At 51.5% G+C, this 16,080-nt stretch overlaps 1 protein-coding gene across 7 annotated transcripts in view; it reads right to left on the bottom strand.

The window, feature by feature from the left end:
• KDM5C (lysine demethylase 5C) overlaps positions 1 to 15,014 on the bottom strand; it is an 82,958-nt gene extending 67,944 nt beyond the window's left edge. For 5 of the 7 annotated variants that reach the window (XM_040322691.1, XM_040322693.1, XM_040322694.1 and 2 more), the window contains exons 1-2: positions 14,698 to 15,013; positions 8,974 to 9,318 (exon numbers count right to left, since the gene is read on the bottom strand). In XM_040322691.1, the coding sequence (XP_040178625.1) occupies positions 8,974 to 9,117 (144 nt within the window). In that variant the 5' untranslated portion in view covers positions 9,118 to 9,318; positions 14,698 to 15,013. Of the gene's footprint in view, positions 1 to 8,973; positions 9,319 to 14,697 lie in introns of all 7 variants that reach the window. The other 2 variants (XM_040322692.1, XM_040322696.1) reach the window with 1 other exon arrangement.
• Between the last annotated feature and the right edge of the window lie 1,066 nt (positions 15,015 to 16,080).

The following is a 16,080-nucleotide window of genomic DNA, read 5'->3' as shown; positions in this document are numbered from 1 at the left end:
GACCCTCCCATAGAAGAAGTCTATAGGGCCGTGTCCTGAGGACGGTGACCCTCCCATAGAAGAAGTCTATAGGGCTGTGTCCTGAGGACGGAGACCCTCCCATAGAAGAAGTCTATAGGGCTGTGTCCTGAGGACGGAGACCCTCCCATAGAAGAAGTCTATATGGTTGCGTCCTGAGGACGGAGACCCTCCCATAGAAATCTATAGGGCTGTGTCCTGAGGATAGAGACCCTCCCCATAGAAGAAGTCTATAGGGCTGTGTCCTGAGGATAAAGACCCTCCCGAAGAAGTCTATAGGGCTGTGTCCTGAGGACAGAGAACCTCCCCATAGAAGAAGTCTATAGGGCTGTGTCCTGAGGACAGAGAACCTCCCATAGAAGAAGTCTATAGGGCTGTGTCCTGAGGATAAAGACCCTCCCGAAGAAGTCTATAGGGCTGTGTCATGAGGACGGAGACCCTCCCATAAAAATCTATAGGGCTGTGTCCTGAGGATAGAGAACCTCCCATAGACGAAGTCTATCGGGCTGTGTCCTGAGGACAGAGACCCTCCCATAGAAGAAGTCTATAGGGTTGCGTCCTGAGGACGGAGACCCTCCCATAGAAGAAGTCTATAGGGTTGCGTCCTGAGGACAGAGACCCTCCCATAGAAGAAGTCTATAGGGCTGTGTCCTGAGGACAGAGACCCTCCCATAGAAGAAGTCTATAGGGCTGTGTCCTGAGGACAGAGACCCTCCCATAGAAGAAGTCTATAGGGCTGTGCCCTGAGGATAGAGACCCTCCCATAGAAGAAGTCTATAGGGCTGTGCCCTGAGGATAGAGAACCTCCCATAGACGAAGTCTATCGGGCTGTGTCCTGAGGACAGAGACCCTCCCATAGAAGAAGTCTATAGGGCCGTGTCCTGAGGACGGAGACCCTCCCATAAAAATCTATAGGGCTGTGTCCTGAGGACAGAGACCCTCCCATAGAAGTCTATAGGGCTGTGTCCCGAGGACAGAGACCCTCCCATAGAAGAAGTCTATAGGGCTGTGTCCCGAGGACAGAGACCCTCCCATAGAAGAAGTCTATAGGGCTGTGTCCCGAGGACAGAGACCCTCCCATAGAAGAAGAAGTCTATAGGGCTGTGTCCTGAGGACAGAGACCCTCCCATAGAAGAAGTCTATAGGGCTGTGTCCCGAGGACAGAGACCCTCCCATAGAAGAAGTCTATTGGGCTGTGTCCTGAGGATGAAAAGGATCCCATAGAACAGGGCTCAAAATTTCAGCCAGGCCTCACGTGTTACTCGCCACCAGTTGCCTCACCTAACCCATACACCGCCCCGCCCCTAATTTCGCCCCTAAACACGCCCTTGTAGATTATCTCTTGGAATGACACTGTTAAATGTTTTATGCCGAATCAAGTTACACAATTAAATATTACCAACAACAACTTTAACAAAATGGGACAGGGCACTGGGGCAAACCAGAGGGACATGGCACTGGGGCAAACCAGAGGGACATGGACTTTTTTTACTTCTGCAAATATTGCTCTCCCTCTTCTTATGTACAAAACTCCCTCCTCCTCCTCTGCCTTCTCTCTAGAACCAGGTCTTTTCCCCCATTCTCTTTGCCGTCTCCTCTGCAACCCCCATCCATCCTCCTCTCTCTCTCATTCTACCCACTCTCATAATCAGGAGCCCCTGTGTGCGGCTCCACACTTGCATGTCCCCACTTCCCCCTTTCATTGTCGGGCAGAGAGGAGAGGAGCTGCAGCACAGCGGGAGGGAGTACAATGCAGCCCTGAAATTCACACACCTGCATAGCCATTGACACCACAACACAGCGCACACTGACACCGCACAGCATACTGCCGCTCTCTTGTCAGGGCAACTCTTGGTGAGCGCTGTGCTGCACTGCCTACCTGGGACACCCAGAGTGGTGATAATCGCAGTCCGCCAGCTCACTTGTTCCTTCCTGCTCTCTGCTCTCCAGCTACATTGGTCAGGTTGGGAAACCAGGCTCAGAGAGGTCATACTATCAGGTCCCATGGCTTAACGAGAATTGTAAGGAGAGCACCTGTGTACTGCTCTGCCTGTGTGCCGCTCACCCGACTACTTTTCCTGGGCACGCACCTTTCCTCTTTGGCCGCCAATCGCAGCGTGGCTCTAAGTGTAGGCACAGATTGGACTGTTGGTCATGCAGAACTGTTATCACTCGCCCCCAGCTTAAATCCACTCGCCAAATGCTAGCAGGCGAGTGGAAATTTTGAGGGCTGCCATAGAAGAAGTCTATTGGGCTGTGCCCTGAGGACGGAGACGATCCTATAGAAGTCCATAATGAATGGGCGCGGCCAGGATGTAAACAGATAAAAGTATGTAACTGTTGAGAGGGAGGGTAGGACAAAAGGACACAAAGGTGCAAGGAGGACAAGTGCGCTTTGTCTCAAAGTGTAATTACCCTTTAAAAAAAAAAAAAAAAAAGTCCCAAAATTTAGTCCCAACAACACGAACACACACATAAAAAAAAAAAGCCATTACACCACTTCCCAACAGCCATCTTATTAAGAAGTTGTATTTACTAGAAAGCTAGGCCCTTCTAATTGAAAGCGCTTATACTGTATTGAAAAAAAATAAGCTTTACATAGTGTCATAAGGGGGTTAACACCCTCCTCCCCCAACCACCCCAGGGATATTTGTCCTCTGTTTTCCCCCGGTGATCATTGTCAATGGGACAAAAACCATAGACCAGCAAAAACCCGAGCCGTCGCCAAAACAAGAAATCTTCCAATGGGGACTCCTGTTGTGGCGATCATCTTAAAGCGGAGGTGCACCCGATTTTTTTTTTTTTTTAAAGCCAGCAGCTACTAATAGTGTAGCTGCCGACTTTTAAAAAAAAAAAAAAATGGACACTTACCTGTCCAGGGTGCCCTCGATGTCGGCAGCCGAAGCCGATCAGTCAGTCACTCGGCTCTTGGCTGCCCCCACCGCCACCCTCGGTGAGGGAATCAGGAAGTGAAGGGTTGGGGCTTCATTGCCCCGGTTCCCTACTGCGCATGCGCGAGCGGCGCCAACCGTCCTCACTGGTCCCCCCGCTCCCCCCTGAGAACAGTCTGTTTCCTAGGAGTCAGCAGGGAGGGAAGTGGCGTGACGTCCATGGGAGTCTATGCCCAGAAGTGGGTGCAAATACCTGTTTTAGACAGGTATCAGCACCGCCCTCCCAAATGTGACACTGGAGGGGGGGGGGGTTCCAATAAGCGGAGGTTCCATTTTTGGGTGAAACTCCACTTTAAGCTGGCCACACATGGCTCAGAATTTGGTCGGTTCAGCAAAGATCGGCCAACTCTCAACCCATGGATGGACCCTGTGGTTGATCAAATGTCTATCTAGCCTCCCCTGAATTGTCCGACTGTCCCCCAACTCCAGTCCTCAAGGCACACCAACAGGTCATGTTTTCAGGATTTCCCTCAGATGAAACGACTGTGGTAATTACTAAGGCAGTGAAACTGATCAAATCACCTGTGCAAAATAATGGAAAGCCTGAAAACATGACCTGTTGGTGTGCCTTGAGGACTGGAGTTGGGAAACACTGCCCTAATCTATCCATGTTTAGACAATCCCTGAAATCCCTTCTCTTTAAAGACGCCAATCCCATCAGCTCATCCCCCGCACCCATTACCCCTTTTGTATCAATTGACCCTCCCCCTCCTCGATTGTAAGCTCTAATGAGCAGGGCCCTCCGATTCCTCCTGTATCAAATTGTAATGTCTGCCTTCGTTTTGTAAAGTGCTGCGCAAACTGTTCAATTACCGGCGGGGGAGATGGGGGGCGCACGGAGGCACAGGATCTTGTGTCTCCGTGCGCCTCCGCCGCGGTGATCGCGGCGGGCCCGCGACGGCCGGTAATTGAGGCCGCGGCTTTGCTCTTCCTTCTGTGAGCTGGTGCCATCTGGTGGTGCCCGTTGGCATTACAAGTTAAACAGCAATTCTATTGTAATTTTTCACTATTTTCACTGCCATCTCCTTCCCTCTAATTAGAACCCCCAAACATTATATATATTTTTTATCCTAACACCCTAGAGTTTGGGTCTTCAAACTACGGCCCTCCAGTTGTTCAGGAACTACAATTCCCATCATGCCTAGTCATGTCTGTGAATGTCAGAGTTTTACAATGCCTCATGGGATGGGTAGTTCCGCAATAGCTGGAGAGCCGTAGTTTGAGGATCCCTGCCCTAGAGAATAAAATGGCGATCGTTGCAATACTTTGTCACGCCGTATTTGTGCAGAGGTCTTACAAGCGCACTTTTTTTTGGAAAAAAATACACTTTATTTAATTAAAAAAATAAGACAAACGGTAACGTTATCCCAATTTTTTTTTATATTGTGAAAGATAATGTTACGCCGAGTAAATTCATACCCAACATGTCACGCTTCAAAATTGCGTCCGCTCGTGGAATGCCGACAAACTTTTACCCTTTAAAATCTCCATAGGCGACCTTTCAAAAAATTCTACAGGTTGCATGTTTTGAGTTACAGAGGAGGTCTAGAGCTAGAATTATTGCTCTCGCTCTAACGATCGCGGCGATACCTCACGTGTGGTTTGAATACCGTTTACATATGCGGGCGCTACTCACGTATGTGTTCGCTTCTGCTCGTCGGGACGGGGCGCGTTTTCTGGCTCCTAACTTTTTTAGCTGCCTCCTAGATTCCAAGCAAATTTGTCAAACCCTGGTATAAGGAGTTGTAAAGGTAAATGTTTTTTCACCTTAATGCATCCTATGCATTAGGGCTGCGCATCTCCACCTGTCTCACGATTCGATTACGATTATCAAGTCCACGATTCGATTAGATTCCACGATGCATCACGATTGCAGCGCAAGTGCGCATGGCTCTCCCCCCAAAATACTAAAGGAGATGATCAGAGACTGCAGACGTGGTACAGGAGATGATCAGAGACTGCAGACACTGGTGTCAGCACCATTACCCCCCCCCCCCCCCCCCAACATTGGTGTCAGCACCATTACCCCCCCCCAGCACACAGGTGGTCATGGGAGAGGGAGTGACACTCTCTGCCTGCATTCTATGTACAGAGCAGTGGAAGAGAAATGTCATCAGGGATGGATGGATAGAAGAGGACAGCCATCAGAGTGCCGTATATACAGTGCAGGAGGCCGGACATGGACAAACAATACAATGTACCTGCTGGAGGTGAGAGCCCCCCTGTCCGTCCTCGACCACCTCTGTACAGGACCAGCACAGCCCTGCGATACATTTCTACTGCACAGCAAAGCAAGGGCACCAGTGTCACGTATGATCACACCGTGCGGAAACAAGAGCAGCGCAGAATTGTTCCTAGGCATGTTACTGCTGGGGGTTCTAGTGTCTTTAGAGAGAACCACAGAGGATAGTTTCCAATACATGCCGCCCATCGTCTTCAGGTTTCGGGGGTCTATAATAGAGGTAGACCGATATGGGTTTTTCTCTGGCCGATGCCAATATTTAGAAATCTGGGCGGCCGATACATGATGCAGATTTTTGCGGCCGATATTTTAGGCCGATTTTTATTTTTTATTGGTGGCACTGACTCGTGGCACTAATTGGCACTGGAAGGAAGATGGCACTAGCAGAAGGCACTTATTGGCACTGGCAGGTTGCACTGGATGGCACTGAAAGATGGTACTAGCAGGTGGCACCGATTGGCAGATGGCACTGGGTGGCAATAGTTAGCACTGGTTGGCATTGGCAGGTGGCACTTATGGCTTTAGTTGGCACTGGATCGCACTGGCAGGTGGCACTGGATGGAAGGTGGCACTTACTGGCACTGGATGGTGCCACTGGCAGGTGGCATTGGCGGATGGCACTGGTATTGGCACTGGCAGGTGGCATTGGCGGATGGCACTGGATGGAAGGTGGCACTAATTGGCACTGGATGGTGGCACTGGTATTGGCATTGGCGGATGGCACTGGATGGAAGGTGGCACTAATTGGCACTGGTATTGGCACTGGCAGGTGGCATTGGCGGATGGCACTAATTGGCACTGGTATTGTTACTGGCAGATGGCACTGGATGGCAAATGGCACTGGCAGGTGGCACTGGTGCAAAAAAATGGTGTCACCTCCCCTCAGTACAGACCCCCTCTCCTTCAAGTATAGACACCCCCCCTGCCCCCTGTAGTACAGACACCAGGGCGGTGTGTGTCCCGCGAGCGCGGGCCCCCTCCTCTGCGGCGTAAACAGAGGAGGGACGCCGTGCTGGGTGTACCAAGATGGCCGCGGCTCCGGAGCTAGGCCGAAGCCGCGGTCTTTCCTGATGCTGTGACCGCGGCGGCAATCCGCGGATTGCAGTCACAGCATCAGGAAAGGCCGCGGCTCCGGCCTAGCTCCGGAGCCTTGGCATCGCTAGCGGGAATTGTAAAATATCGTCCCGATTTGGATAAAAAAAAATCGGCCGATGACGATTTCGCCAAAACGGCCAAATATCGGCCGATATATCGGTCGACCTCTAGTCTATAATAAAAAGGTATAATGTGTGTTTCCATGGATACTGATCTGCAGCGAGCTCACGTCTCTCCTGGCGTCCGCACCTCCCGCCTTTCTGATCTGATAGTTACAGTCAGTGGGCGGGGCTGACGCCAGGAGAGACGCGAGACGTAAAAGCAGAGAGGAGAGAGGCGGCCGGGCAGTCACATGAGTCACACAAGCCAACATCTGAACGGAGGGGCGGGGACGGGGGCGGGGCTAAACATCAATTATGACGGTCGCATGCATCGGGGACACTTGAATCGCGATGCACCGATTACATTTGACACCCCTACTATGCATTAGGAGTGCAACGGATTAAAGAGAAAAAAAAAAAAAAAAAAAAGGTACACATCAGAATCCCCCCATCTCCCCACTGTAATAGACATCTCCCCCACTGCTGCAATATGCACGTCATCTCCCCAGCTGCTGTAATATCCACCTCCCCCGCTGCTGTAATATCCACGTCATCTCCCCCGCTGCTGTAATATCCACCTCCCCCGCTGCTGTAATATCCACCTCCCCCGCTGCTGTAATATCCACGTCATCTCCCCCGCTGCTGTAATATCCACGTCATCTCCCTCAGAATAAGCGCCCGCCAGATCAGATCCATGAGCAGTTTAAGCAGGGGTGATGACGTCAGCGCGCACCTAGGCAGCCGCCGCCGGGTGTAACAAGATGGCCACCACTCCGGAGCTAGGCCAAAGCCACGACCTTTCCTAAGGCCGAGGCAGCGGAGCGCTCTGCGGATCGCGTTGTGTGCCGATCCGAACAGGTCGGCCCGTTCGGGTCACGGATCGGTCACGATCCGTTGCACCACTACTATGCATTAAGGTGAAAAAAACATCCGACAGTACCCCCCCCCGTTTTACTTACCTGACCCTTCGAAAGTCCTGTGCTCGCCCCCGTTATTCTTCTCGTTTCTGAGCCTGGTCGTTGATTGGCTACACTGGATGGCTTGAAAGCAGCGCAGCCATAAGCTTGCGCTGCTGTCAATCACATGCAATGAGGCTGGGGACGGGGCCGAGTGATACACGGGATCGCGTCTGCAGGAACTCAACACCATGCATGCAAGCTCGCATGAAGGTGTTGAGTCCTTGTGGGGGGAGTGGGGGGGGGGGGGGGGGTCGGTAGCCGAGACAGCCACCAAGGGACCCCAGAAAACCAGGTTTGGGACACTCTGGGCAAAAACGAGCTGCACAGTGGAGGCAAGTATAACATGTTTGTTATTTAAAAAAAAAAAAAAAAAAAAATTAACTTTACAATCCCTTTAAGGTGCGGGTTTGGTGCAACGTAACACTCTGGCACTCAAGCCGCATCAATGTAAAGCAGTGCTTCTCAAATAGTGGGGCGCGCCCCCCGGGGGGCAGCGAGGCTCCGTAAAGGGGGGCTTGTGTGACCTGGCAATTATCCCCCGTTTCCAGCCAGTGGCGGAACTACCGCCATAGCGACCAGGGCCGGCCTGATCGTGAATGATGTGTGCGGGGGATGCTGATCTGCACGGCACCCCGGCGCTGCAGAGGGGGGGGGGGGGGTGGCGCCGACGCGCCCGAAGTGTCTGACACTGTCTGGTCCCCTTGGCACGCACGCCCTCCCTTCCTCCCTGTCTCAGGTCAGGTGGTAGCGCGGCGCCGTTGCGTGCATGCGTAAGGCATGCAGTTCAAATTCTAACGGCGGGACCAGGACGGGACTGACAGACTGCCGCCTTACACAGTGCGCTGAAGAAAAGTAAAGGTAAGGCCGCCCGTCCCCTCCACCTTATCCAGCAGGCTGACAGGTGTCATCCCTCCTCCCACCTCACCTGTACTCCAATGAGGAGGGTCAGTTTATTAAAAAAAAAAAAAAAAAAAAAAAAAAAAGTAAAAATTTATCTTTTGTTGAGGAAAAAAAAAAAACGCAGAGGTGATCAAAAACCAACGCGCAGTTGTCAGCTTAAAGTGGAGGTTCACCTAAAAACCGTATAGAGCAATAACAATTTTATAGACAAAAGATACTATTTACAGTCGCGCGGGGGGGGGGGGCCCAAAATGTTTTCTTCTTCCTAGGGGGGGCATGACAGAAAATAATTGAGAAGCACTGATGTAAAGCAAGAACCTTTCCAAATTCATATAGATTGCAACAAGGGCGGGGGGCCATTGGTCTGCGACTTGTCATGAGACTATTGAGTCCAAAGTCGCATTACAAGTCGCACTAGTGGGAACGGCGCCTAAAAAGGTGAACATGAAGGAGCCCTCGCTTTCTCTGTTGAGTGTTATGGGTCAGGACTTGAAGGGAAATCTCTCCAACTGGCAAAACAACTACCCGGGATCATTCCTTGTTCCATCCAAAATGAACGCCAAAATATTCTGGTTGTAGATACACTCCGATACAGCAGAAAACGAAATCGCACACCACCGGCTAAACAAGCCAATCCAGAAGCTTTTAGGCAACTCTGGCGTAGTTTAAAATACTTGATTGATCCCCCAAACAGAAACTTTACTTACTACAGGCGGGCGGATTTTGCATATTCCCGACTTTTCCGCGATGGGTCTGATCCTGGCTATATAGCCCAGAGGGTCGGCAAACTCCTCCCAAGTCGGCTCGAAAACGGGGCACTCCGGGGGCGGGATGAACTCATCATACTCCATTTTGATGAGGTGGGGGGGGGGGGTTTTCACCGATTGCAAGCTGAAGAAGGTTCAATCCAAAAGAAAAAGGGCGTGGAAGTGAATCACATAATCCTCAAGCTGAACAAAGCCACCAATCTCCTCTGTGGATTGGCCAGAACGCCACCAATCGATGTCCTCTCCAGAGATCAGAGCTGCGACTTCTCACCGGGAAGGTTCTTCCTGTTCAACAAAAAGGGAGAGAGAGGAAGACGGTTAACAAGAGGTTGTGTTTCCTGCCATTGAGCAGCCAACTACCTCGGTGCTATTTATATACACAGCCACCCCCAGGGGGCTTAAAAGGGCCAGTTATCCAATAAAACACTTGCAGATATTAATTATTAATCAATACCTATTCTGATGAACCTTTATCTACTAGCAGCTTCACTTTCCCCATGACGAGAAACAGAAGATCAGGCGACTTCCTGGTTTCTCTTTGTCAAGCTGTCCCGTCCACGCCCACAAATATTCAGAAGACACGCCTCCCCATCCCACCCCTAGCAGGACGACGGTGCATTTAAGTGTCGCTCTGAGGCTCCACCCACAGCGCTTGCAGCTAGAAGCACATACATTGCGGTCACATGATCACTAATAATCAGGCGACTTCCTGGTTTCTCCTTGTCAAGCTGTCCCGTACACGCCCACAAATATTCAGAAGACACGCCTCCCATCCCACCCCTAGCAGGAGGATGGCAATTCATACAGAGGAGAGGGGGTCCGAGTGCCACCCTGAGGCTCCACCCACAGCGCTTGCAGCTAGGAGAAGCGCAGACATGGCAGTCACATGATCCCTCATAATGACCAAGTGACTTCCTGGTTTCTCGTTGTCAAACCTTTCCGTACGTGCTTTCATATTTGAAGACCCGCCTCCATTCCCACCCCTAGGAGGATGGCAATGCGTACAGAGGAGAGGTGCCCAACTGCCACCCTAAAGCTCCACCCACAGCCCTTGCAGCTGAAAGAAACGCAGACATGGCAGTTACATGATTAACCATAATAATCAGGTGACTTCCTGGTTTATTTGTCAAGCCGCCCCGTACACGCCCACAAATATTCAGAAGACAGGCCTCCCATCCCTCCCCTAGCAGGAGATTGGACGCACATACAGGGAGAAATCCAACTGCCGCCCTGAGGCTCCGCCCACATCCAGGGGGAAGCACAGACATAGCAGTCACATGATTAAGTGACTTCCTGGTTTCTCATTGTCAAGCCATCCTGTACACGCCCACAAATATTCAGAAGACACGCCTCCCGTCCCACCACTAGGAGGATGGTGGTGCCTACAGGAGGAGAGGTGTCCGAATGGCGCTCTGAAGCTCCGCCCACATCCCTTGCAGTCAGAAGTGCAGACATGGCAGGGTCCTCTGATCGACATAATGATCGGATGACTTCCTGGTTTCTCATTGTCAAGCCATCCTGTACACGCCCACAAATATTCAGAAGACACACCCCTCCCATCCCTAGCAGGAGGAGATTGGAGGGGTGTACAGTGAAGTCACATGCCCACGGAATTGGTATATTTTTGGACCAGTTTTCTATATAGCATGCTTAGCCAATGGGTAAAAAAGGGCCCCACCCCCCACCGTGTGATTTCTAACCCCATCCCACCCCACCCCCATTGCTCTGCTGCAATCCCCCCCAACCAATGACATTCACGCGTCAAATCAGGGGGCCGGCCTCAAGAACCAGGAAGAGACAGCCAACCCCCTGATGCGTATCGGTGCATGCATTGTAAGAGTACCCTTATTGATCCATGTGACCGGTCGTCAATAGCGAGTATGGCAACGCCGGTAAAGATGGGACTGGTTGCAGATAGCGGGTAAGATTTTTATAGATCTGGCTGGTTGTCGATAGGAGGAAAAGATCGGTGTAGATGAGACTGGTTGCCAACAGTAAAGACAGGACTGGTCGATGATAGAGACCACGATAAGTTTGACAAAAATGGGACTGGTCAATGATGGAAAACGGTAGGGTCGGTATACACAGGACTAGATGTCAACGGTAACCCATCTTGACCAGTTTTACTGACTATGCCAGAGGCAACAAGGCTGGTATAGATAGGACTGGTTATCAATAGGGGACGGAAAGGCCAGTTTCCGATATGGATGAAACTGGTTACCAAGAGGGGGGGGACTGTAAAGTTGGTAAAGGAGGGACTGGTTACCAAATCGATAAGGTCAGCGCAGATGGGACTGGTTACCAATAGGCAATGGCAAGGCCGAGATAGAGGAGACAGTTTGTGAATGAGGGACATTGGGAAATGGTCGTTAGTCATGGTAACAATTAGACTGGATGCCAAATTGAGACAGTGTGCCGATAATGATGAGAAGAGTCACCGATCAAAGAGTAAGTCAATGATGATGGAACAGGTTACTAATAGGAGACGGTAGACCAGTAAACGATAAGACTGGTTAACGATAAAGGTGGTAACAAGAGGAATGGTCACCGCCAAGAGGACTGTACACCAATAACGATGGGACTGGCTGCCAACACAGAAGGTAGGCTTGTAATGCTGGGACTGATTGCTGAAAGATGGGACTGGTTACCAATGGACGACAATAAGGAAAGTATAGGCAGGACTGGTTGTTAAGAGACGGTAACAATGGGACTGGTTGTTGCTGGTGATGGTAACAATGGGACTGGTTGTTGCTGGTGATGGTAACAATGGGACTGGGATGCCAATAGACTGTGGACCAGTAATGATGGAACTGGTTAAAAATTGAGATGGTAGGTCAACAAACAACGGAAAGGATTCCCAATAGATGGTTGCAACGATGGGACTGGTTTTCAATAGGGGACATGAAGTTTGGTAATGATGGGATTGGCAGCTGATAGAGATGGTAAGCCAATAACGATGGTACTGGTTACCTGTACACCATGGTCGGTGATGGTGAGGCTTGTTGCCGAGATTGAGACATTAGGTCAAAATCGACTCCCAATAGACACTAATAACGATGGGACTGGATGCCAGTAGAGGACGCCAAGGGCCGCAATGATGGGGCTGGTCGCCGGTAGAGGACGCAAAGGCCAGTAACGACGGGACCGGTCGGCAGACGCCAGTAACGACGGGACACAAAGGCTGGTTACGACGGGACTGGCCGCCAGTAGAGGACATAAAGGCCGGTTGGAAACAATGGAAAGGATTCCCAATAGATGGTAGCAACAATGGGACTGGTTTTCAATAGGGGACATTAAGTTTGGTAATGATGGGATTGGCAGCCGATAGAGATGGTAAGCCAATAACGATGGTACTGGTTACCAGTACACCAAGGCCGGTGATGGTGAGACTTGTTGCCGATTGAGACATTAGGTCAAAATCGACTCCCAATAGACGCCAGTAACGATGGGACTGGACGCCAGTAGAGGACGCAAAGGCCCGCAACGACGGGGCTGGCCGTCGGTAGAGGACACGAAGGCCAACAACAACGGGACCGGTCGGCAGACGGCAGTAACGACAGGACACAAAGGCCGGTTACGACGGGGCTGGCCGTCGGTAGAGGACACGAAGGCCAGTAACAACGGGACCGGTCGGCAGACGGCAGTAACGACGGGACACAAAGGCTGGTTACGACGGGACTGGCCGCCAGTAGAGGACACGAAAGCCGGTTACGACGGGACTGGCCGCCAGTAGAGGACACGAAGGTCGGTTGGAAACAATGGAAAGGATTCCCAATAGATGCTAGCAACAATGGGACTGGTTTTCAACAGAGGACATGAAGGTTGGTAATGATGGGATTGGCAGCCGATAGAGATGCAAGCCAATAACGATGGTACTGGTTACCAGTACACGAAGGTCAGTTAGGTTGTTGAGATTTGTCACCGATTGAGACGTTGGGTCAAAATCGACTCACAATAGACACCAGTAATGATGGGACTGGTCACCAGTAGAGGATACGAAGGCCAGCAACGATGGGACTGGACCCCGGTAACGATGGGGTTGGTGGGCGGTAGAGGACACGAAGGCCAGTTACGTCGGGACTGGTGGCCGGTAGAGGACACGAAGGCCAGTTACGTCGGGACTGGTGGCCGGTAGAGGACACGAAGGCCAGTTACGTCGGGACCGGTGGCCGGTAATGAAGGGACTGGTTGCTGGTAGACGGCGGTAACGATGGACTGGTTGCCAGTAGGAGGACACGAAAGCCAGCAATGATGGGACTGGTCGCTAGTAGGGCGACACGAAGGCCCACAACGATGGGGCTGGTCGCCAGTAGAGGACACGAAGGCCCGTAACGATGGGGCTGGTCACCAGTAGACGCCGGTAACGATGGGACTGGTGGCTAGCAAAGATGGGACTGGCTGTCGGTAGAGGACACAAAGTAATATTGGGACTGGTCGCCAGTAGAGGATACAAAGGCCAGCAACGATGGGACTGGACGCCGGTAACAATGGGGCTGGTGTCCGGTAGAGGACACGAAGGCCAGTTACGTCGGGACTGGTGGCCGGTAATGAAGGGACTGGTTGCTGGTAGACGGCGGTAACGATGGACTGATCGCCAGTAGGAGGACACGAAAGCCAGCAATGATGGGACTGGTCGCTAGTAGGGCGACACGAAGGCCCACATCGATGGGGCTGGTCGCCAGTAGAGGACACAAAGGCCCGTAACGATGGGGCTGGTCGCCAGTAGACGCCGGTAACGATGGGACTGGCTGTCGGTAGAGGACACAAAGTAATATTGGGACTGGTCGCCAGTAGAGGATACAAAGGCCAGTAACGATGGGACTGGACGCCGGTAACAATGGGGCTGGTGGCCGGTAGAGGACACGAAGGCCAGTTACGTCGGGACTGGTGGCCGGTAGAGGAAACGAAGGCCAGTTATGATCGGACTGGTCGCTGATAATGAAGGGACTGGTGGCCGGTAGACGGCGGTAATGATGGACTGGTCGCCAGTAGGAGGACACAAAAGCCAGCAATAATGGGGCTGGTCGCTAGTAGGCCGACATGAAGGCCAGTAACGATGGGACTGGTTACCAGCAGACGCCGGTAACGATGAGACTGGTGGCCAGTAAAGGACATGAAGGACAACAACGATGGGACTGGTTGCCAGTAGACGCCGGTAATGGTGGCCAGTAGAGGACACGAAGGACAGCAACAATGGGACTGGTCGCTAGTAGGACGACATGAAGGACAGTAACGATGGGACTGGTTACCAGCAGACGCCGGCAACGATGAGACTGGTGGCCAGTAAAGGACACAAAGGACAACAATGATGGGACTGGTTGCCAGTAGATGCTGGTAATCATGGTACTGGTTGCCAGTAAACACCGGTAATGGTGGCCAGTAGAGGACACGAAGGACAGCAACAATGGGACTGGTCGCTGGTAGAGGCGTAATCTTACCCAAAATCTGTGACCCTATTTGGGGTAAAACCAATAATAAACACCCCTCCACCCCCAGATTCGGCCCCTGGGGGAAGTACATGGTCCCTGGCCTGATGTGGCCCCTCACCCCCAGAAGTCAGCTTAGTCCTGAGCTCCTCCCCTCAGGGGCCCCAGTCAGGACCTGAAGGGACCCCCAGGACCCCGGCCCCCCAGTCCCCCTCACCCTCCTTCGGACACACTCCACCTTCTTATTGTTGTTTTGCTCCTTCACAGTCGCTTCTCCCCCTCACTCTCCGCAGCCGCCATCTTGAAGACACATCACCGACCTCCTTCCGCGCCCCCTCAAGTGACCCCGCCCTTTATCGGGCCCCCAGCGGCTCCTCTGCACCCGCGGGCTACACAGTGGGCAGTGAGAGGCGGAAGGGAGGGCCTTCCGCGGGGCTGAGAGGTGGTGAAGCAGCGGGGCGCGTCCCTCCGCGGCGTTCACGTCAATGAGTCCCCTTGGCGGATGGATCTCTCATCACACAGCGACCGGCCGGGAAGGGAGCCGCACTTGATATTCCCATCAACTCGCACGTTTAAAGGGCCAGTGTACGCATGCGCGGCCACACAGGAAGCGGGGGTGGAGGGGAGGGGGGGGAAATACCTCCTGCGTGACGTCGGCGACACCCGGAAGTGTCCGCGCACGTTGGAAAACAATGTTTAAAGGGACAGAGAGATGGGAATGAGTTCAGGTTTATATTCATTAAAGGGGAGGTTCACCCTAAAAACGAATTTTTCTTATTACACTGGCCCCCCCACATTACAATACGATTAAGCCTATACCTTGGTACAGCTAATTCACCCGTGGCTTCCGGGTTGCGAGTCCCGCGGGAGTGGGCGTTCCTAACATGCTGGTGATTGACGTTTTGACAAAAAACGAGCTCCCCCCCCGTCGCGTAAGCCGCGTCACGATTGCCGAAAGGAGCCGAACGGCGATGCGCAGGCGCAGTATAGCGCCGACTCGCCATTCGGCTCCTTTCGCCAATCGTGACGCAGCTTACGCGACGGGGGGGCCAGTGTAATAAGAGAAAGTCGTTTTTAGGGTGAACCTCCCCTTTAATGTACAACCAGAATAAACCTTCAATTCCACCATTTCTTTACTCCAGGGTGATATTTTTTATTTTTCTGCATACTGGGGCAATTTTTTATTTTTTTTTTGCACATGGTAGCATTTAAAAAAAACAGGGATTTTAAATTTACATTTAGTTTTGCACACCAATGTTTTCTTTTTTTTGCACACCAGATTTTTTTTACTCTTTTTTTGCACACTGGGGCATTTTTTTTTGCACACCAGCTTTTTAAAATATTTTTTTTTTGCACACTGGGGCATTTTGTTTTAATTTTTTGCACACCGGGGCAAATATACATATATTTATATTTTTGCACACTGAGGCAATTTTTTCATTTATTATTTTATTTATTTTGCACACTGGGGCATTTTGATTTAATCTTTAATTTTTTTGACACGCTGAGGCCATTTTTTTGCACATCAGGGCAATTTTTTCATTTGTTTTATTTATTTATTTTGCACACTGGGGCATTTTTTTTTTGCACACCAGATTTTTCTTTTTTTTTTTGCACACTG

This window comes from Rana temporaria, chromosome 9 (genome assembly GCF_905171775.1).
Source record: "Rana temporaria chromosome 9, aRanTem1.1, whole genome shotgun sequence".
NCBI classification, from domain to species: domain Eukaryota; kingdom Metazoa; phylum Chordata; class Amphibia; order Anura; family Ranidae; genus Rana; species Rana temporaria.
This window is presented reverse-complemented; position numbering and strand designations above follow the sequence as displayed.